The sequence below is a fragment of the Xenopus tropicalis genome, chromosome 6, assembly GCF_000004195.4.
Source record: "Xenopus tropicalis strain Nigerian chromosome 6, UCB_Xtro_10.0, whole genome shotgun sequence".
Classification (NCBI taxonomy): domain Eukaryota; kingdom Metazoa; phylum Chordata; class Amphibia; order Anura; family Pipidae; genus Xenopus; species Xenopus tropicalis.
The window spans coordinates 71399548-71424474 of record NC_030682.2 but is presented as its reverse complement, the minus strand read 5'-3'; the positions used below and the strand labels follow the sequence as shown (position 1 = coordinate 71424474).

The 24927-nt window shown below is 37.6% G+C and overlaps 1 protein-coding gene across 6 annotated transcripts in view; it reads right to left on the bottom strand.

Annotated features, from left to right (window-relative positions):
• trio (trio Rho guanine nucleotide exchange factor) overlaps positions 1 to 24927 on the bottom strand; it is a 308906-nt gene that overhangs the window by 61254 nt on the left and 222725 nt on the right. For all 6 annotated transcript variants that reach the window (XR_001170948.3, XM_012964353.3, XM_012964355.3 and 3 more), the window contains exons 35-36: positions 3923 to 4215; positions 1257 to 1427 (exon numbers count right to left, since the gene is read on the bottom strand). Coding sequence is in view for 5 of the 6 variants with exons in the window: in XM_012964353.3 (XP_012819807.1) it covers positions 1257 to 1427; positions 3923 to 4215 (464 nt within the window). In the remaining variant the exon portion in view is untranslated. The remainder of the gene's footprint in view (positions 1 to 1256; positions 1428 to 3922; positions 4216 to 24927) is intronic.

Sequence of the window (24927 nt, the reverse complement as noted above, 5' to 3'; positions counted from 1 at the left end):
TCTTAACTATTTAGATGAACTAGTTATTAGAGATATTAGCGATATTAACTGTTTATAATGGGATCCATTTACTTTACTACATGAGATATCTCCTACATGAGTTTTTAGCAGTGCAGTGACTTATTGTAGTGAGTTATTGCACTACACAGCATGATCATTAGCCCCCTAAATTTTGGGAACAAGATATTGCAGTCTGCTTATCAGTCACAGCCCCCCCCCCCCCCCTCCACAACAGTGCAGGGTCAGTCTCCTCTATAGTTAAAGTGGACCTGTCACCCAGACATAAAAAGCTGTATAATAAAAGTCCTTTTCAAGTTAAACATGAAACCAAAATGCCATTTTTTTTTTTATAACACACCCATACCCTTTATAAAGGCATTTCAAAATCCCAGCTGTCGTTCAGCACTACCTAGATGTCACTGCACATCTCAATTTTCCCCTCCCTCCTCATCATCTTATTGTGTAGCCAGTGCATGGGCATGGGCATCAGGTCCCCTCTTCTGGCACATAAACAAGATTTTGGCATGATACGAAGCTTGCCTTAATAACAGTGCGCACAAAATGGCACCTGCCTGCTTGCTGTGATTGAGTAATTCCAAGACGGAAGAAAACAAGATTTATATTATTTATATAGTGTAAGTAAAGTTTATGTTGCTTAACTAACAATATTGAAAAACATTTTGAGTTATTTCTTAAGGTGACAGGTCCCCTTTAAGGTGCCCATACACCCTGGTGCCAAATGATCGAATTATAATGGTGGCAATGGGGCAGTCGGTTCAGGGACCACATCAACGAGCCAAAGCAGTCCCCGATCCGACTAAATCTTTTCACCTGCCCGATCAATATCTGGTCAATTTGGGCCGATAAGCTGCCGAGTGTCCGTAATGCAATGGCACTCAGGGCTACAAACGGGATAAACCCTTAATTCAAATTTTTATTGCGGTAGTGCAACGTTTCGGGGTAAAACAACCCCTTTATCAAGCATGTAAGCAGTAATTGCAGCTTTCAGGAATTCACTTATTAGTCTCATAATCATATTTTTGTATGCACAAACTGAACAGAACACACACAAATAGTTTGAAAACTGCACATTTTTGCATAAATACTTGGATAAGTACACATTTGTACAAACTTACAAAACTGGCTGTTATCTCCCTAAACATTTTTTCATTGTGGTTTATTAAACTAAAAGCCAAGATAATTTAATTTAAAAAAAATTGAATACATTACTTGCATCAAGCCAAACTGAAAATTACCTTGTCATCCTGTGAGTCAGGCTGAAGAAGGCTGTGCTGCTGAATAGCCATGGGTGGAGGCAATGGAACTGCATCAGGTCCTTCCTCGCCCTCTTCTTCTCCACAGCTTTGCATGCCAGACGAGGAGGATTTAGAAAGCGTACCACTGCTAAGTCCTTCATTGCGCACTCTCTAAAACAGAGTTTGACTGACTTTTAGAACAAGATATTTTCTATAATTCAGACACTGTCTACAAAAATGTATTTAAATGAGTTGTTTGCCTTTAAAATGTATTTATGGTATGGCACAGACTAGATTCCTCTGCAAAGTATATTATTATAGAGACAAGAAATGATCAGGGGTCTGTTTTCCCTTTAAGATATTTACAATACACACTAGCTTTAGCCTGATAAAGGGAAAAAGAAAATATGCAATAGTCATGCATCCAACATAAAGCAGGACAGATCAGCTATTTGACTAAAATTTTTACAAATTAAGGAGATATTTGGCGGAATTGACATTTGGTTAGACTCTAAACAGAGGCCACTGGCTACAAATTTCTCTTTAAGTTCTTTACTACATTGGCTAAAATATAAATGTTCCATTTCTCTAAGTCAGGGATCTTCAACTTTTTTTTTTTTTTTTTTTTACTTGTGAGCCATACTCAGATGTAAAAAATGTTGGTGAACAACACAAGCATTAAAAAAGTTCTTTAGAGATGCAAAACAAGGGCTGTGATTGGCTATTTGGTAGGCCTATGTGGACTTACAGCCTGCAGGAGTCTCCGCTTGAAGTAAAACTGCATCTCCATGCTTCCAAAATTTGTCTTAAAACCAGAGATTTAAAAATGGGCAGCTACTTTAAGGCCACTGGGAGAAACATTAAATGGGGTAATGAGGAATATGTTGCCACGGCTGGGAATCACTGCTCTAAATGATGAGAGGTCCTGTGTCTATCCCAAGCCGTTTTCTTTGATTTACTACATCTGTCAAACTATGCATCTCTTGTTCTGTAAAGTAATTCTTATTAACATTGGCATCTGTGTCAAAACATATTTTGTCTTCCTTTTTACTATAAAAAATGCTTCCACTTGACATTTTTTTTGAATTCTTAAAAACATATGATAGGCTCAGTGATAGCTTCATTTTCTCATTCAAGCTAGAGATTTGAACATGTTTCAATCTTTTGTTAACATGCAGCATTTTACTTTTGCTCTACATTAAGTATTAAACACTAAAATTTTTCACAGTAAATATATTTCTAATGGGGCTATTAACATGAAATTTACACCAAATGTCAGCAACAACCCAAGTTTTCCACACATACAAAGAAATAAAAAGCATATAAGTCAATAAATTAAGTTGAAATTGTTTCCTTGGCTGTGTATTTGGGATCATTTTCTTGCTGAAATGTCCACGAAGAAATAAGTCTGTAACCAATGGCATCAGAATGTTTTGCAACAATAAGGCTGATGCCACACACGGCGTAGGGCTGAAAAAAACGCTTGCCGAAAAATCAGCCCTACGCCTGCTACTTGTGCCTGCACCCGAATGAATGGAATACGCTCGGGTGCAGGCACAAGTAGCAGACGTAGGGCTGAATTTTCAGCAAGCGTTTATCCGCTTGCCGAAAATTTCAGCCCTACACCTCGTGTGGCATTAGCCTAAGGTTGCAAAGGACTTGAGAGAACTCTCTGCTTTTACCCATCATGATATACATCTTGTGATAGCTTGGTAATGAGAAACCTTTTTATAGGCCATCAATTAGGACTAAACCAGCTGATATTAATTTGCACTGATAGGGGGCAAGATTAGTTTTGAAATACTGACAGATTTCAGCAGGTTTCTTGGCTTTGCAACTCCTTTTCTTCATGTGTTGTCCCTGTGTCATTCAACTTTATTACACATAACTTAATTTAAAGACTTATTTGTTTTCATTTCTTTATGTGTGGATTACTTGGATTGTTACTGACATCTGGTGTAACTTTCATGTCAATAGCCTCCTTATAAATATATTTACTGAGAAAAACGTTGACATGTTCAATACTTATTTTCCCTGCTGTATATGTACTTGGTCTTGCATCAGAATATATGGGGTAAAGTTGTAATATTACATTGAGCGTGTACATTTTTTACACTTATTTTTCTTTATGACTTTTATTATATCCCTACAAAGTATTTTTTGAAGCCTTAAAGGAGAAGGAAAGGCTAATAAAATGTGAATCTCAAGCTACAGGAATAGTTCTCTGAATAGTGCCCTTAAGTCTCCCCCTCTTTCTCCTGTTCAGATGATCAGAAACCTCATAGGAAAAAAAGCTGATCTCTGTAAACAAAAATGCCTTAATGCCACACTCCTGCACCAAGACCAAGACCCCTGTACATGAGCAGTTTGTAAGACTATGAAGAAGCTTCCTGCTGTATGGCTCAGATCACACATTTCTAAGGAGAGGGGGGGAGGGAGTTCTTAGCATTCTTGAGGGAGGGGGGAGCAGGAGAGGGGAGAGAGAAGAGAACTGCACAGACTCTGGCACAGGAAAAAATGAGACAAGAAATCTTGTGTTTCTTTTGCAGTTTTTCTGTGAGTGCTTATGGCTGTATTTACATAGACCTTTCTCATAAAGCTTACTTAGTTTTTACTTTTCCTTCTTCAAGATGTGAAGGAAATTAAATATTTTCTTATTCACTGACCTCCTCGATAGTTTCATCTTGAGGTGTTGCTGCACTGTCATCAGAGTCCTTTTGGGAACCTGAGTCTGTGTTTTTACGAACCTCCCTGCTTTTTTTGTGTTTATGAGCCAATTTTTTCACATGTCCATCAGCTTTGCCACTGCTAAGTCTCCTGACAGGGCTGGTGAGCCATTTTCTCAAAGTATTGCCAGGTCGCTTTGGGCCAGGAGAGCTTTGAGCACCAATCATGTGAGGCTGAAGGGAAATTACTGAAGCAGGAGGACTGGCATCATTACTGGAGACAGAGAGGGAATCTGTGGAAATGAGATTTTAATTATTATTTGCTTAAACAGGCATGTATATTCAATACTGTATATTACTGTAAATTTATATACCTGTTTCAACAATTAAAGATATTTTAGTTACGCTATAACAATTGATTGTTTACATGTAAAAAATTGTATTAGGTATTAAAAATGCATGTACTATGTACAGTCATTAATTGGGACCAGTCACTTCTTTCATAGTACTGCCTTTCAAAAGTGGAGTGAAAATTTGCACTAGTTCAGTTATCTATGGCAAACACTTAACATTTTTGTTTTTGCTACACCTCCTGCAGCTGGCTGCAGGATGCCAGCAAATTTTCCAAGAGTAAATGAGCCCATGTCTTGCAGTAAGATGCCAGTTGCAACTTGTTCTGCAATCTGAAACTGAACAGTAGAGATATTTATTGCCCTAATAACCTTAATTTAGTTAATATGAATATTAATCTTTTGCTACTCTGTGAATAATGTGTATGTAAGAATGCAATGACAAGTACAGGTATGGGATCCCTTATCCAGAAACCCATTATGCAAAAGTTCTGAATTACGGAAAGGCCATCTCACATAGACTCCATTATAAGCAAATCAACAGGTAGCATAGGAAGAGAATAATTCAGTGCTAAATCAATAACAATTTCAGACAAGGATATTTTATTGATGACCTCATTAGGTATTGTTGTCTTGTTAAAAAATAAAATAAAAAAAGCATAAAAAACATTTCTTTTCATTAAAAAGCACTGATAATTTTTTCAAAATGATTTAATTATTCTTGTATAGTGTTTGATACAACAAGTATTCTGACACTGAACATCAAATGTTGAATAATGAATAATACATATCTCCAAATGCTCAGGATCCCAAGGTGGTGGGAAAACTACAATGAATATGGCTAGAATTGTACAGAACTTACTGCATGAGACTAAAGTTTCAGCATCTCAATAGTACTAATGATTTAGGTCTTTACAGTTGTCACAGGAGATCCCCGTCTTGGATTTTGTTAGAAGTGTCAGTGACACTCCATGCTCAGTATGCTCTGGGCAGCTGTTGAAAAGGTAAGCTCAGGGGTTGTCTCAAATTATCAAGCAGAAAATAAGACTGGCCTGTCATATAAACTGACACTACAGAGCAGATTATTAAAATCTGATGCTAATTGCATTGGTTTCAAATCTGCCATGTAAAGGGAATGTGAATAACTAATCATCCTTATATATATTTTATGTATACTGTATATTGTAGGCTGGACCCCACCCTGCATCTACAGTGAATCAACAGAAAAGACGATGGGGAGCTACTGGGGGCATAAACAGAGGCAAAGATCTTCCCCGCTAAAGGGTTCTGGTTACCTTGGGCTTATGTACAACATTTCTAGCCTACTTTTAAGCTTTAGATATCTTTATGGTTAGGTAAGCAAAAATGTTTTATTAGTTGAGATGCAATCCTAGAAATGTTGCCTAAATTCTTCAGATCATGGGGAAAGCACAAATGATGTGTGTGTGTGTGTGTGTGTGTGTGTATATATATATATACACACACACACACACACACACACACACACACACACACATATATACATACATACATATATATATATATATATATATATATATATATATATATATATATATATATATATAAATTAAAAAAAGTACTACGCAGATTAATGTTTAATTGTATAATCTGTTCACTGTCTTTGGAACTTGTATAAAAGTATATATACAAGTTATATCTTGTGTATACTCTTCCCAAGATACACAGGTACACAACAGCTCCCCCTGGTCTCCCTATCATTTCAGCTAGGGGATCTCTCTATTTATCTTGACAGTTTTTTACAACTAAAATGTGCTCGTATGTATTCATATCTAGCTGACTCCTCATCTTTGTTAAACATTTTGAGGAGATTGGGTCCACTTCCTGCTGACACACTCTTTGTCACACTTGATGTATGCAATCTATACACTATTATCCCTCCGGATGAGGGAATATCTGCTTGCAAGGAAGCACTAAGTGAGGGACAGGTGGGTTCTCCTCCGGTTAAGTTTTTGTGTTCTTTATAACAGCTGGTGTTAACATGTAATTACTTTAGATTTGAACAAACTTTTTTTTATCTACAGAAGACTGGCACGGTGATGGGCTCTAATGTGGCCCTCTCATATGCAAATCTATATATGGATTAATTTGAGCACAGATATATTTATCCCAAATATGCAGATAATTTATTACTGTACTGTAGATACATCAATGCTATTTTAATCATTTAGAATGGGGACCACATTGGAGTCGAATCAGTTGTTGGCAGTCTTAATGCTCTGCCTACTCCAGTGAAATTTACTTTGAATTATGCTGTTGATGGGATTGATTACCTTGATATAGGGATTTTTCGGAGTCCCTCTGGGGTGGGGACCACTCTATTTCGAAAAAATACTGACCGTAACACGATAATTCATGCCCATAGTTTCCATCCCCCTTTGGTGATTAAGTCTATCCCTTATACGCAATGCTTGAGAGTATTTAGGATAAATACTGATTTTGGAACTGCAACCAAGCAAGCAAGTGAGATGCTTGATCGATTTACCAAAAGGTCATATTCCCTGAATTTCTGAAACTTGAGAGAGCTGTGAAAAATTCACAACGTGATACATTGGAAGGTACACAGAGACAGACTCAACCTGAACAGATGACATTTATTATGCACTATACACCGGTGAGTCATGATGTCAACATAGTTATTAAAAAACACTGGGCAATTTTACAACTTGACTCTGGATTGCCTTTCTCACAAATGCCACCCCCTAGATGTGCCTACTGTTGTGGACGCTCACTGAGAGATATATTAATGGTGACTGATTTAAAACTTGAGAGCTCAAGTACGTGGCTGAGAATGGGCAAACCCGGATGTTTTAAATGTGGTGGGTGTAAAACCTGTGGGTGCCTCATTACTGCCAATACTTTTTCCCACCCACATACTGGGAAAAAGTTTCATATACGATATAGATTATCATGTACTTCTGATTTTGTGATCTACTGCATCATGTGCCCATGTGGGTTATATTACATTGGAAAATGTGTTACAACCTTTCGTACCCGCATGAATAACCACAGATCTGTGATACGTATGGCACTAGCTAATCATAAACATTCTTTACCGATGCTGCGAGCTATCTTAATTGATCATGTCCCTCCACTACCAAGAGGTGGCGACAGATCTAAGGTGCTCCTTCAGAGGGAAGCACAATGGATCTGGAGACTCGATACGATAGCCCCCCGGGGTTTAAATGAAATGTTCTCGTTATCATGTTTTTTATGACCTATGAATCTATATGGACATATTATGGCGTTTGAGTCTTCATTTAATGGCCTATTATTGAAATGAAATTCCTCTATTATTGTACTGATTATGAAAAAGTATGGTTTAATAAGTTATTAGATGTTGCTATGATCTAGATACAATGAATTCACTTTAATCTGATTTTGATTATTTTTCATGAATTGATTTCCTCGTTTGATGCCTCTTTTTTTATATTGTTTTTAACTTTATATATGATTTTAAATCCATCACCTTTTTCTCTTGACACACATTGGGATTATAACATATCCCATGCAGTATTTGTGATTGACGCATGGAATTTTACAAATTATGACAGATTTTAACTATTGGTTGGTTTATGAGTGTGTTTGGGGGACATATATTTTGGTAGATTTTTAAGAATGTTGATAAAGAGTATATGAATTGCCCGTTCTATTTATGCGGATGGTATTAATTATTTTTATCGATATGATGATCACCTATATTGAAACATATGTGAAAGCTCTAATACTCACTTGCACTTGATGGGTTAAATGTTGTTGAACCCTGATTGGGCGATATGTGTATTTAATGTTGCACCTCACTTCCTGTCATTATCCTGACGACGATCCTCGGGGGATCGAAACGCATAGATTTGGAAATCCAATAAAGTTTTTTGTTTATAGCGTACATGCCGTAAGTGCAAATGGACATTTACCTAACTCTCATTATAACTTACTTTCAGGCTTAGCACTCCTGCCACTGCCCCGAAAGCCTTCTACTAGAAGGGTCAGCACCATATATTGTGAACCACTGGTCTACTAATAAGGTGATATCTTAGGGTTTTTAGTGGTACCAACAACCGGCTAATATATATAGTGATCAGGTATGCACTCATACAAAGCAAAAAAGTAATTCAGTAAGTGCTTTTATCCTAGCAAAAGTGCCTATAAATAGCAGTTTCAAAACAGTGAGGCACTCTGCCCTAACAGAAACCAAGGGCAGTGACACTGTAGTCCTATTCATTGAGGAGGAAACTGCGCTTTGTGTAGTTAAATACCTATGAATAAACAAGCAAACATTTTTAGGGTTATACTCTTTGCAAAGGCCATGGGAAAGGCTAACTGTATCCTAAAATGTAGAATGACATTAAACTGTTAATAACCTTAAAATGTAACATGGGAAAAAACAAAACAAAACAGAGAAGTACAAGGAATTAAGGAATATAAGGTGATAAAAGTTTAAAACATACCCATGAGACCATGATTTGAATTATTCATATGAAATGAGTATTTTAATTTCCTGACTTTTTCTTTTCATGCTTCAAGAAAAAAAAAAATACACCTTTTAGGAAACCACCGTTCTATGTTTTATTATTAACAGAAGGCCATCTGTTCTGCCTGGCCAAACACTCTCAGATTGCAATAGGTTCAATGTACAGGGCTTCCTTTAAAAAAAATGTTCCCCAGCAAGGATATGATCTTTCTCAGAATCAACAAAATATACTGTATGAGCAGCACTGTAAAAATGCTGCTGATAATTTAATGCTAATCAGATATTTTGGAATCTACCATATTAATAATACCACTATAGTATAATTGTATAGTTGAATTTGCTGCCCCACTTGATTCTCCAACTACACTCTATTTAACGCTAATGCTTTCCCGCAGAACACATGTTCCAAGTATTTTAAGTTCAAAAACACCAAAAACATCTTTAAAAAAACAACAAAAAAAAGGAGATAAAGATTAATTGTATATTTCTTCATTCTGTTATTAAAGCGGTGGCAGCCATTGAGTTTAAACTGCTACATGACAACTAGGAAACTAGGAGTTAAGCAACCTGGGAACAGTTTTGAAATCACAGTAAAAAATAAATATAATAGAGCCTGAAAAAATCAAAAAGTATTAAGAAGAAAAGTGAAGTCACACAGGCAATCTGTTTATTGGTAGGCACTGTTCCTTATTATGAGTTTCATTTTCAGTTTGGGAAGAGGCAAAATAGAAATATAAAATAAAAAACAAAACAGATATTAAAAGCCAATCTAAAAGTTGTTTAGAATAGATCCATATATAACATAATAATCGTTGTTTGTCTCATTTCCCAATGCATATTCACCATATTTTTATGTTATATATTTTATTTTTTCTTCGAAAAGTAAAGTATGAGGAGCTTATTCACTGTTTGCACAGACTATATATCCCCCACAATGCAGTTTTTCCCCCTCAGAATTCCTGAGTAATTGCGGCCATGCACAAAGTTGCATTTCTCACAACTGGGACCAACTTGCCAAAACAATAATACAGCTTTTTATGACCACCTGATGACACTGAAGCTGTGCCATTATACACTGGTCAAAAAAAAGGGAACACAAAAATAAGACATCCTAGATCTGAATGAATGAAATATTCTTATTTAAAAAATTAAATAGTTCTTTACATAGTTGAATGTACTGACAACAAAATCACACAAAAATTATCAATGGAAATCAAATTTATCAACCCATGGAGGTCTGAATTTGGAGTCACACTAATGTCCATAAAACAAGTCAAAATGAGGCTCAGTAGTGTGTGTGGCCTCCACATGCCTGTGTGACCTCCCTACAATGCCTGCGGCATGCTCCTGATGAGGTGGCGGATGGTCTCCTGAGGGATCTCGTCCCAGACCTGGACTAAAGCATCCACCAACTCCTGGACAGTCTGTGGTGCAACTTGGCGTTGGTGGATGGAGCAAGATGTGCCAGATGTGCTCAATTGGATTCAGGTCTGGGGAACGGGCAGGTCAGTCCATAACATCAATGCCTTCGTCTTGCAGGAACTGCTGACACACTCCAGCCAAATGAGGTCTAGCATTAGGAGGAGTCTCAAAAGGGGTCTGAGGATCTCATCTCGGTACCTAATGGCAGTCAGGCTACCTCTGGCGAGCACCTGTGGTGCCTCTATGCTCTGGACACTACGCTGACAGACACAGCAAACCTTCTTGCCACAGCTCGCATTGATGTGCCATTCTGGATGAGCTGCACTACCTGAGCCATTTGTGCGGGTTGTAGACTCCGTCTCATGCTACTACTACAGTGAAAGCACCGCAAGCATTCAAAAGTGACCAAAACATCAGCCAAAAAGCATAGGAACTGAGAAGTGGTCTGTGGTCACCACCTGCAGAACCACTCCTTTATTGGGGATGTTTTGCTAATTGCCTATAATTTCCACCTGTTGTCTATTCCATTTGCACAACAGCATGTGAAATTGATTGTCAATCAGTGTTGCTACCTAAGTGGACAGTTTGATTTCACAGAAGTGTAATTGGCTTGGAGTTACATTGTGTTGTTTAAGTTTCCCCTTTATTTTTTTGAGCAGTGTATATAACTTCCCATCATTCTCAACTCATACATTTTAGGAACAAAAGACATACAGGGGATGGCTTCACTGAAGTAGCTGCATCATTTGAAGAAATCCATCACTACAGTGCTGTCCTACTGGTGGCCCATGTAGACATCACCCTTCACTCATATCTGAAAGAAATAGCATAGCGACCTCCAAAACATAATTCCACACCTTAGGAACCCCCTTTCTAAATGCTAACAAACTCCTAGAACAAACCCCCGTCAGGTTCACTTTGCACAGGCAGTGTAGGCAGGCAGAGCATGGCACACACAGGCAGCATAGGGCAGGAAGAGAATGGCAACACAGGCAGCACTGGGCAGGCAGAGTATAGCACACACAGGCATGGTAGGGAAGGCAGAGCATGGCACACAGGGGCAGGGTAGAGCAGGCAGAGCAGTAACTGATCATGACCACTCCAACATGAACAATTACTGTACTACATACAGCGAAAAAATGCTGGAACTGCTCCTACAGTTTGTCTGAGGTGTGAACAGGAGAACAATACAGGAAGATGCCTAACACATAGCTGGGAATCAGCATTCTCATTCTTCTGCACTTATAATGAAGATTTTTCTCATTGGTTAATTTTTCTTGTATCTATAATTAAGTTTTTCTGCAACTTCTATAGCAAAACTAGAAGGCGCAGTGGGACAGTGTAATGGTTGTGCTTACAAACCCTTTAATTCCTTTGGCATGTAGGTGTACAATAAACATTTCCCTGTACATCAATCATATGGATTAACCTGAGAGGCACTGTGCTAAACCAGTCATACTTTATGAATCACAAAGAGAAGCAATTTTCTTTTTCTTTTGCTATTCCCGCTGTATCTTTACACAAAGCAGCCAAGGTGTCTTAGATTCTTAGAATTGGGCTTCTTTGGCAATATATTATAACATAACAGGATTAAAGAAAATTATTTGGCAGCAAGGTAAAACTATAGTCATAGCTTTTTAGGGTATTACTAGTATGAGTTCTGTATGCAGATAATTTTTTTTTGATCTTTAAACTAAAGAAAAAGAAATAACATTTATGTTATTTGGCCACAGAAAAATATATTAGACTTCGCAAGAAGTGATGGGCACCATTATGTCCCTGTTTAGTAAATACAACTGAAAATACAAGGTTTGATATGGTTTACTGATATTATTGATATCAAGCCATAGATTTAGGCTAAAAATTATTTTCCTTATGCAGATGTTGTATCAACCTTGAGGCAATGATCCCTCAAACATCGACAGGTTCTGCTTCTGTTGTTATTGCATATAACTTGGCATCTAAAGTGCTTGCCCTGCCCCCTGCTGCTGCCACATGGCTGAACAAGTACAGACTCTGCTACTCAGTACTTGAGAAAACGAAACATGGTGTAGGCTCAATACAGGTGTAAAGCCCTACCGTACTTTAAATTTATAGAAACACTTTCCATTTTGTAAGCTGGCTTGCTTCTCCACAAGCAGGATGAAGGATGTGGAGCAGAATTTAAGCAAGAATTTGAAAAGAAATAGGTGGCCATAGATGTACCTACAAAATAGTATAAAACTTTGTTTCGTGCATTTTTTGACAATCAAAGTATTCTATATATATATGGATGATGAGATATATATATATCTCTGAATGAATGAAAAAATAGAATGGTGGCCATACCATGTACAGTCCCTTGCAAAGTGTCTGTTTGGCCCAAAAGCCAATCAGCAGAATACTGTATAGGACTAGGCCCTTAAATTACTAAATATGTTGTATTACTATACTCGCATATCACATTAACAACTTCACTAAGCAAATACAGGGTATAACAAACGACAACAAAAAGCATTTAAATTTAAATGATGCAAAACTGTACAATTTATTGTAGTGCTCATTTTTACAGGGACAGCAGATTGAATTTCCAAATTATGTAGGTGGGCAGTAATAATGGGTGTGAACCTGCATCTGCAGGCATGAGATAATGTTGGCTTTTTTTGCTCCCTGGCTGCCATTACATCAGTGGGGATATTGTGATTTCTGGTTATTTCCATTACACTGAAAAATAATGGAAAAACAAGAAACTATCAATGTTGTCATTTTTAAAACTGATTCTTTATTACAATCAAGCAGGTCCCAAGCTTATGTCTCAGCAACAAACAGGCCTCAAGTCAGAAGCCGTTCTGCCCCATGAGTTCAGTTTCCCCAAACCTACAACCCATGACCATGCTCCTCAACTAAATTTTCCAAAGTCAGGGTTGATCTTTGTAACAAGCTGTGTAAAATAAATGGCAAATTTATCAAAGTGTCTTTTATTTGAAGTTATTTTAAGCAAGTACTGGCAAAAGAAAAAATGCATAAAAAATTATGCGTTTTTTATGCGGTAAAGGCTGGTGATCTGTGGCAAATTTTCTCGACATTTTTTAAACCACATAATATGCCTTCTAGAGTTATCTGCATCAACTCAAAATGGCTGAACCTGTCTGTGCCACACCTCATTAACAATAATAGAATCTTTCTGGATACACTGGTGAACTGCAGCCTAAAAATAGGCATTCAAGGACGATGGACAGAAATTCATCTCTAAAAACAGTCTCAGGCAGTTTTCAACTGTAGTCAATGACGTGGCAGGAATGAAGTGTTTCTCTGTTGGTGTAAAACAGTCGTAAAACAGAAGCTGCCACATATGCAATAATTAGGATTAACTGTATCTGCAAGCATCACTGTTTTACATATTCTTTCAACAAGAAATTATAAACAGAGCAATTGGAATGCAATAGTGCAAAAAAGTTAGCTTGAAAAAAGACATACGTCCATCACGTTCAACCATAATGTCTTTATATAACCTGCCTAACATCTAGTTGATCCAGAGGAGGGCAAAAAACCCCATCTGAAGCCTCACTAATTTGCCACAGAGGGGAAAAATTCCTTCCTGACTCCAAGATGGCAATCGGACCAGTCCCTGGATCAACTTGTACTAAGAGCTATCTCCCATAACCCAGTATTCCTTCACTTGCTAAGAATCCATCCAGCCCCTTCTTAAAGCTATATAATGTATCAGCCAGCACGACTGATTCAGGTAAGGAATTCCACAACTTCACAGCTCTCACAGTAAAAAAAAACTTTTCCAAATATTTAAATGGAACCTCCCTTCCGTTGGAACATAAAGCATTAGAGAGGTTATTATATGATACCCTTATATATTTATACATAGTTATCATGTCACCTCTTAAGCGCCTCTTCTCCAGTGTAAACAGACCCAACTTGGCCAATCTTTCTTCATAACTGAGACTTTACCAGCTTAGTTGCCCTTCTCTGGACCCTCTCTAATTCAATAATGTCCTATTTCAGCACTGGAGACCAAAACTGAACAGCATATTCTAGATGGGGCCTTACCAGTGCTCTGTAAAGGGGAAGAATAACACCCTCCTCCTGTGAATCTAATACAGCTCAAAACCTTGTTTGCCCTTGCAGCTGCTGCTTGGCACTGCTTGCTACAGCCAGGTTTATTTTCTACAAGGACTCCAAGGTCCTTCTCCATTATGGATTTGCCTAGTGCAGTCCCATTAAGGGTATAAGTTTCTTGCATATTTTTGCATGACCTCACATTTATCCACATTAAATCTCATCTGCCACTTAGCCGCCCTGATTGCCAGTTTGTCAAGATCCTGCTGCAAGGATGCCACATCCTGGAGAGAATTGACTGGTCTGCAGAGTTTTGTGTCATCTGCAAACACTGATATATTACTTATAATATCCTCCCTTAAGTCATTTATGAACAAGTTAAACAAAAGTGGACCCAGTACAGAACCCTGAGGGACCCCACTGAGAACCTTACTCCAAGTAGAGAATGTACCATTAACAACCACCCTCTGTGTCCAATCCTGTAGCCAGTTTTCTATCCATGTGCAAATGACTTCACTAAGACCAATAGACCTTAGTTTAGAAAGCAGTCATTTGTGAGGAACGGTATCAAATGTTTTGGCAAAATCTAAATAGATTACATCTACTGCATCCCCACTGTCCAGCTTCTTACTTACCTCATCATAAAAAGCAATTAAATTGGTCTGACATGACCTGTCCTTCATAAAGCCATGCTAATTACTGCTCATAATGCCATTCTCCAGTACATAATTTAGTATGTGATCCCTTAACAAGCCTTCAAATAACTTGCCCACCATGGATGTAAAACTTACAGGTCTACAATTGCCAGGCTGAGATCTTATAGGAATGACATTAGCCTTCTTCCAATCCCAAGGTACCAGCTTCTGATTAAGTCTTTCAAAAAACATGAAAAGTACTTGAACCAGATTGTAGCATATTGTGGCCAGATTGTAGTGAAAATGGCAAAATGTTGGTTGAATTACTTTGCTATTTATAATAAAGTAAAGGTACAGGAAACCAGTCAGAGTATGCATATAAAAAGAAATTGCAATATACAATTACATCTTGGGGTATACAAGAGCCCTTTAAAGGTAATCTCCTATCCTGGAGCCACGGAAGCCATATTTTATCATTTTTTAGAGGGGTTCAGCAACTTTTTTCATTGGGCCAACCTAGGAGACGAGGGCAGTTTCCATTTAAGTATCATTACTTTCCTCACAAAGCAGGCATGGCTCTGGTGATCTGACACTTGGCATTGTAGTCTACAAAGTCTCGAAAGTTTGTGAACTCTCTAAAATTTTTTATATGAATGTGACCTAAAACATCATCTGATTTTCAAACAGGTCCTAAATGAAGAGGAAGAAAACCCTAGTTAATCAAATAAAACAAAAAAGGTTAAATCAGATACAAATGGTCTTGAATTTCCACCATTTGTACACAATCTGTCTGACTTTATTGGTGGAATCCAAACTCTTTAGATATAGTCTTGTAAACTTTTCCAGATTTATGGGCATCAACAACTCTTTTTCTGAGGTCCTTAGACACCTCCCTTGTTTGAGCCTTGATAAACATCCACAAATGTGTTGTATGTGTAATCAGTCTTTGCTCTATCCCCGTACTTTAAATTTAACAGGGTCTCTCAATTCCACCTGATTGTGATCGTATTGACTGCAAACACAAGGGTGTTTGCAGTCAATAGGATTACAATCAGATGAAGATTGTTACAGTTGGAGAAAGAAAAACACTGCATTCCAACATAAAACTTTATCCTATCTGGGCCGGATGGCTTCTCATCATTGATGCAACAATGAATTCTGAGCTGTACCAAAAAATTCTAAAGGAAAATGTCAAGACATCTGTCCATGAACTGAATCTCAATAGAAAGTGGGTCATGCAGCCAGACAATTCTAAACACACACACAAGTCATTCTACCAAAGAATTGTTAAAGGGGACCTGTCACCTTAATAAATAATTATAAATTGTTTTCTATTGTGTTCGTCAAGCAAAATAAACTTCAGTTACACTATATAAATTATTTTAAACATATTTACTTCAGCACTGGAATTCACAATTGCAGAAAACAGGCAGGCTCCATTTTGTGGACACTGTTATTAAGCTGTGCACCCTGCCAAAATCTTGTTTCTGTGCCAGTATGGGGGGACCTGATACCCATATCCATGCACTGGTTACACAATTAGATGGTGAGGAGGGAGGGGGAATGTGAGGAGTGCAGTGCCATTTAAGAGGTTCTGAATTGAAAGTGAAAGTAACTGTCTGCCCCACCCCTATGCCTTAGGCATAGAGGCGGGTCAGGCAATATATGATTGACAGCTGGGACTTTTAAATGCTTATATAATAGGTATAGATGTGTTAAAAAAATGACGTTGGGTTACAACGTTTAATTTGAAAAGGGCTTTTATTATACAGCTTTTTATGTCTGGGTGACAGGTCCACTTTAAAGAATAAAATGAAGAATAAAATTAACGTTCTGGAATGGCCAAATCAAAGACCTGACTTTAATCCAATTGAAATTTTGTGGAAAGACCTAAAGCAACCGGTTCATGTAAGCAAACCCACCAACATCCAAGAGCTGAAGCTGTTTTGTATGGAGGAATGGGCTAAAATTCCTCCAAGTCGATGTGCATGACTGATCAACAGTTACCACAAACGTTTAGTTGCAGTTATTGCTGCACAAAGAGGTCACACGATTCACCTGTATATATTGAAAAAAATTATGCATGACCAAATATTATAATTTACCTTACTCTAATACAGCGTTTTTCAACCACTGTTGCCTGGTGTGCCGTAGGTGAAGACAAGACTCCCCCGGTCCCCTCTGGGACACCTTCCACTTCCTGGCTCCATGATGCCCGGAAATCGTCACTGCCTGTGACGTCATCCGGCATCGGATCCAGGAGGGCGGAGCAACCAGAGAGGAGAGGCAGCTCTATCCTGCCCTGGCACAACCCGACCGGGGGGAGCAACTGCACAGGCCCTGCCCCGACAGACCAGATCCACCAGGGGCCAGGCCCATGCACAGCCGCCCTACTCCCCACCGGAGGACAATCCCGGGACACCCCTGGATGCCGCAGCCTGACATGTAAGAAAGCAATTAATAATAATATATATATAATATAAAATTTTTGTGTGTATAAAAAAAAAAAAAAAAAATCAGTGGGGGGGGTGGGTTTGTGGAGAAAATGTCCCGGAAAATACTTTCTTTGTGTTTATTTGATTCCTATTCAAGAGAATTACTTTATATATAGTCAATATAGGCACAGAGTTAAATTTTTTAACATTTTCTAATGGTGGTGTGCCTCATGATTTTTTTCATGAAACAAGTGTGCCTTTGCCCAAAAAAGGTTGAAAAACACTGCTCTAATACCATAATGAGGCAGGTCCTGTAAACATAAAAAAATACTATCTAGTACGGACCCACACTTATACCATAGGTTGTCAGGAAACAGACTCATATGGGGGAAATTTACAAAAGTGGTGATACTGAGACAAAATAAAAGTGGAGATAGATTTATTGTCATTTCACTTCAGGGCATTTCCTGAGGGGTAATTTTAGTTTGCGTAGGAAAACTATACATCACATTTTTCAGGACAAGTTGGGTTTTCAAATGTTTTCTATATTTCTGTGTAATTTAACTTCTGTAACAAGATTTAAGGGTCTAAATACCTTCTTCTCTAGCCCCTACTCATTACTGGTCAACAGCTATCCGGCCCACACACCAACATGCCTGGCGAAAAGAGGTCCAACAGGACTAGGGCCCACCGGGTCTTTATCCAGTGCCCTGTTGGATCAGTCCAACCTTGTACCCCAATATCCCAGTTTGGGTGCCAGTGTGCATGTTCTGCTTGCTGATCACAATATGGCTGCTAGGAACAGAAGGGGCAGAGCTAAAGGAAGTGGCCAATCCTGTTAAGTTAAAGAGGGGGTACTGCTGCTAAAACTAGGAGGCTTTAATTTTCCTTTAAATCAAAGTGTATACAATACGTTCACTCGAAGTAATTATTGTCTCATTCATTAAGCTAAAACTAGCATAACAATGCAAATGTGAGGTAAAAACTTTTTACATATAAGATATAAATGAAACACTTTTTTTTTTAATCAGTGTTTTAAAAATTTATAAAATGTTAATGAGGCTTTTTGCGTCTATTGTTCTAGGGTTAGACAGAAACTTGTCCCCTAACAACAGGCTGCTAATCCCCATTAATATGTTAATGACCCCCCAATGGGGCCCCTACCAGAGGTGAAATGGAGACTGGGTAAAACAAAACAAAAGAGATTAGAACTGATCGGAGTTAAACTGAGCTTTATTCGATTTTGAAAATGTTGGGAAAAAATGTCGTTAAAATGTCATATAAATGTTGTCTAAACGACAAATTCATAAAAGTGTCTGTAAACTGTCTTTCTTTCACCAAAAACAGTTAAGTCTGAATTTAGGCAGATATCTGTTTGTGAATCTGGAATGTGGTGTTTTCCACCACTTTTACTACAAAAAAGGGCTATCTCCACTTTTCTGAATTGCCCCAATTGAATAGGTATTGGATCTATCATCCAAAATGCTCAGGACCTGGGTTTTTTGGGATAAGGGATTTCTCTGTTATTTGAATCTCCACACTATAAGTCTACATTTAAACATTAAATAAACACATTAGGATTGTTTTGCCCTCAATAAAGATTAATTAATTCTTAGGATCAAATACAATTTACTGTTTTATTACAGAGAAATAGTAAATATGTTTTAAAATTTTGAATGATTTCATTAAAATGGAGTCTATGGGAGATAACTTTCCCATAATTTGTAGCTTTCTGGATAATGGGTTTCCAGATAATGGATCCCATACCTGTATAGAGACGTGTAGGCATTAGGTATCTCCTGTGTATTGTGCAATATTGTATGAGTGCCACTGCTGCTAATTACAGAGGGGAGATACAGGTGATGTTGTAATCATCAGTGTCCACTTAGGGTATAGAAGTAACCCACTTTGAACAGCAATCCACAAGGGGACTAATCCTCTGGCACTTGAGAAGAGACCAATTTTGTTGTTGATGCAGGTTATACAGTATTAAAACATTTGGTTGGGGAGGTCACACTCTGAAGATAGAGCATCAAAGGATTTGAACACCTAATCAGCATACAACTTGGTCAGGTACTTGACGACCAGATTGCTTATTTTATGTGTAAATGTAACTTTTAGTAGACTGTAGAACCCCAGGTCACAAAGTACCAGAATAACAGATGTCTTACCAACTATATTTAGTTTAGTTTAGTAACTTCTGAATAAAGCATTTCACAGATCCAGGAGTACCCTTGTTTTATTTTGAGGGAAAAGCACTATTAATCTGCTATATCCATAACAAATCAGTACTTTACATATGTACTGTATTCTAAGACCATAAGTTTTAGTTCACAACTATGGAAATTTAACTAGGTTTATGGTTGCTAGGGTCCAACTAACCCCAGCAACCTGGCAAGGGGAAGATGCATATGGAAGATGACTAGCAACCTAATAAAAAGATTAAGCAATCATATAATAATGATTAATAGCATCAACAACTCCAGGTAACAACAAAACAGTTAACTTGTATAAATCAGACTGATAATTCTAAACATTTAGTTGTTGCATATAAGCCCCAACAACTATTACAAAGCTATTTGGGAACAAATAATAATTTGAGTTTCCACTGAATTCATGTGTTAGCATTCTGATAAAATCCACAAGCCAATTCAATTAGTAAAAATATGTATCTGTAATGCAAAACCTTATAAGTTCAAAAGAAATTCAGCATTTTTTTTGTTTGTTTAAATCATACCTAAATCCAGAATCCAGTACTTGCAGCGGAGAGTTCCAAAACCTTGTGTTGAACTAATCCCATTTGACATTGTGAATCTAAGAGGTACCTTTAATTCAGAGGTGTCAACTCAGACAACAAATATATTTTATTGCCCACAGAGTTTGTTGCCAACAACAATGGGAAAACAAACCGCCAAAATAAGTCTTACAGCTTGAGGAAGAATGCTTCTGCCATTCTCAAGCACCGCAAGATGCTGTTTCTGTAGCTGAAGCAGTCTGACTTCACTTTGAACATATGGGAATAGCCAGCTGCTGTGAATCACACACAGTACCGTAACTTTTCTAAACAAAGCTCAAGCACATTCCTGAAACAATGCTTAGGAACAGATGCTAGCCCTCCCTGGTTTCCCATATGCAGTGTTTCTGTTAATGCTTTTTATGAAAATGCTGGGCGACAAATATTGTTAACATTATGTATCATAATATGGGAATGCAATTTTCTATAAGATATTTGACTATTCAGCAGGGCTTAATGGGTCCAACACTTAAAAAAAGCATGTGATTTTTTAAGTAGCTCACCAGTTAGAGAATGGGCAGTTTAGCTTTTCTTGAGCCAACCTCAATAAATGATATATGTATATATTTTCTGATGTTTTATTTCAAAATGATGAGTTTTTGCACAAACCTACCACCCACCCACCCACAAATCACCAAATAATGACAACACTATCTTGCCACTCCACCGCTGCTGCAGGTTGCCTCCTCTATTATGGCCCTTATGCCAAAAACTAATTTACGGATACTTCCCTATGTTGTGCCCACCTTGTTGCTCCCTATATACTGTTGAAATGCAAGAATATTCAATATACCATAGTGTCGTCAAAAACCTATTATGGGACTCAAAGAGGTATACTTTAAGAGATACTGACACCAGAAATGAAACCTTTTTTACATCTATCATAACAATGTCTTTGCATGCTATTTATAATTTTGCCAAAAAGGTATTTGTCCGATGTTTTGATATTACCTGTCTGATCCCCCATGTTCCTCTATGAGGGGGCTGCCATATTTGTGCAGCAGTAGGCCGATAGCATTAAAAGCTATAATTGACAGGCTGAGAAGGGACAGTCATGTTGGCAAAACAGTCAGGTTCAGGAACTTCAAGTAACAATGACTTACTGAAGCAACCCTATCAGCAAAGAATGGTCAACGTGACCTATAGGTAACTTTTTATGTAGATTCATATTTTAAAAAATTGTTTTTTCGTGTCAGTATCACTTTAGGGTACAATGCTACCCTTACAATAAAGGGGCATATTTACAAAGGTGTATTAATTTATATCCAAAAAAGTTGTAAAAGTCAGTGTTTAAAAAATGTCTTGTTTATAAATCAACACCATGCATTACAATCATGGGCATAAGCCACTACAAAGAGTGGATATTAATAAAAGGGGCATATTAATAAAGAAGGTTTACCTTTTACACCGTGCTGTTGCTCCCATTAGGAGAAAACCACGCCAGCCCGGGGTAACCAGCGATCCTTTTGCTTCTTCGTGCCATTTGTGCAATAGAGTGAAAAGCAAAACTTTAACAAAAAAGTCAGCTTTTTCACAAGATAGAACGAAAAGGATAACTGGCTTGCAGCTACCCCAGGCTGGTGTGGTTTTCTCTAGTAAAAGGTAAGCTATTACAACCAAATATTAGGCACCCCCCAGTGATTTTTACCTTACCTTCTCCGTTAAGGAAAAGGCTCCTTTTGTTCACCATAAACTTTGGAAACAGCATGACTACTGAAATAGTCATGATTTAGGAATGACAATTAAATCAAAGAGGTTCCCAAGGTACTGCTGCCAAAACCACAACAGAAGCATCTCTAAACTGCTTTTGACTGAAACTCCCATTCGTAATTCCTAAACAATGCAGGGGAATCCAGGAGATAAAACAGCAATCATGCTAGTCATGGCTTTCTGCCACATTCCTTTTCCCTAATTTATGTGTAAAAATAGAAAGGGAACGATGTAGTATTTTGCACAAACACATTTTCTCTACTCATATTAAATACCTTCTTTATAGAAAAGTTCTACTATTTTAAATGCTTGGATCATTTTGTAATTTAGATCACCATACCTTAAAACATTTAAACTTTAAAAAATAATGATTAAATGAATTTATGCTGCTTAGCTAGGATCAAGTACAAAGTATTGTTTAATTACAGAGAAAAAGGAAATAACTAAATATTTCTTTATAAACGTTTTTTTTTTTTATTTGCTTAATGGAGAAGGAAAGGTAAAAACTAAGTAAGCTTTATGAGAAAGGTCTATGTAAATACAGCCATAAGCACTCCGAGAAAATGCCTGTTTTTTTGTACACGTCCTTCAGTATCAGACTTCCTGCTCTCAGAAAAATCCTTCAGGCCATCGGCACCAGTCTGCTCAGTTTGCTCCTCTCACCCTTCTCCTGCTCCCCCTCCCTTCAGAATCTGCACCCCCCTCCCAACTGTGCTGTGTAATCTTAGCTTACACCAGCTAGCATGGGCGTCCACAGAAGGGGGCAAGAGGGGGCACTTGCCCCCCCCTGGAAAAGTAGCAAAAAAAACAAAAACCTTACTCCGTTTCTGCACTGTGCCCTCAAGCCCGTTTTTGCTGTGCTCCGATTGGATCTTTCTTCTTGTGGATTCTCCAATCAGAGCACAGCTTCCTTGACAGACAGTAAAATTGACCAATCAGAGCAGAGATGCACACAGGGATCGGGAGATTTTGCAAACTGGAAACAGAAATAAAGACTGAAAAGAAGAATCTGCCCCTGTAACTTTACCTAAGAACCAACTCTCAACTTTTGCTGCAGTTTTCATCTCACAGGTACTATACAGTTCTAAAGAATCACTAGCTGACATTAAATTGTTTTTTGCCTGACATCTATAATAATTTATAATCTATCCCCTACCCTAACACATGGAGGGTAAGTTAACTCTTTCCCTCTGAAAAAGCTCATTGTGTGTTTATATATGTGTTGTTGTTTTTTGCACTTACTATTTTTTTTTTTTTTTTGTCATTGTTTTGTTCATTTATAGTAAGTTACAGTGGGGCCAATGTTGTGTATCAGTGCCAGTGTTATAGTGCCAGGGCCTGAATATCTGCCATCAGTACCCACTGCTCCTCATGGCATATAATGTGCTGGGTTTGTAAATACGGACTGCATCTCACTGTATATAATGGGGAGTCAGTACCCACTGCCTTTCTTGCTATAAAACTAACATAAACACATCTAAAGGGGTGGTTCACTTTTAAGTTAACCTTTAGTATGTTATAAAATGGCCTATTCCTAGCAATTTTGCAATTGGTCTTCCTAATTAATTTTTTTGAATAATTTGCCTTTCTCTTCTGCCTCTATACAGATTTCAAATGGGGGCCAAAAAATATTGCTCTGTGAGGCTACAATTTTATTATTATTATAATTTTGTATTACTTATTTTTCCAAGTAGGCCCCTTAACTATTCATATTCCCATCTCTTGTTTAAATCACTACCTGGTTGCTAGGGTAAATAAGACCCTAGCAACCAGATAGCTGCTGAAATACCAAATGGAGAGCTGCTGAACAAAAAGCTAAATAACTGAAAAACCATTAAAAATAAAAGTGAATTCGAATGCGAACTACCCCTTTAAGCTAACTGATCCCAAACACAAATGTTTGCAGATCCCCTAACAGAAGTGCGCGTATGAATACTTTTACTACTAATACTAAACATTTTAGGGTAAAAAAAAAAGCACCCCCACCCGCACTTTTGTACAGTATCCCTGGGAGTCAGTGGGAACGGCAAGAGGTAGTTGGGAGGTTAACTTTTTACGTCAGCAGCGAATCCACTAAGTGTCACATTAGCTGTAGGTCAGTCTGTGTATGGGCCATATTTAGCCTCCCCTAGTATCATCCTGCAAAAAAAAAAATATATATATATATATTTATATATATATATATATATATATATTATATATATATATATATATATATATATATATATATATATATATATATATATATTTATCTGTTGCAGGATGATGCTAGCTTACTTGCCCCCCCTTGGAAAATTTTCTGCGGACGCCCATGCCAGCTAGAGCTGCAACAATGAAGCTACTGAGACCAAGCTAAAATGGCAGCTGCTATCTTAAAGGAAAACTATACCCCCCAAACAATGTAGGTCTCTATAAAATTATATTGCATAAACAAGCTCATATGTAAAACCCTGCTTTATTTAAGGAAACCATTATCATAAAATTATACTTTTTTAGTAGTACAGGTATGGGACTGGTTATCCAGAATGCCTGGGACCTGGGGTTTTCCAGATAAGGGGTCTTTCCATAATTAGGATCTCCTACCTTAAGTTTTCTAAAAAAAAAAATTATTTAAACAGTAATTAAACCCACTAGGATTGTTTTGCATCCAATAAGGATTAATTATATCTTAGTTGGGATCAAGTACAAGGTACTGTTTTATTATTATGGAGAAAAATGAAATTATTTTTGAAAATGTGAATTATTTGATTAAAATGGAGTCTATGGGAGATGGCCTTTTCGTAATTTGGAACTTTCTGGATAATGGGTTTCCGGATAAGCAGTCCAATACATGTATGTGCTATTGGGTACTCATAAACAGAAAATTGCCATTTTAAGACTATAAAGATTTTCACTCAACCAGGTCATGGTATATTTAGTATAAGTAAATCTAAAGCAACTGGACTTGCTAAGTAAAGTCTGATTGGCTGTTGGTGGCTCCGCCTATTTAAAAAACCTATAAATGCAGTCCTCTAGTGACCCTGGTGTTAATACTGTGAGAATGGCAGCAGGTTGAATTTCCTCATTGAAAATCAATAGTTAAAATCTGATTGGCTGTTG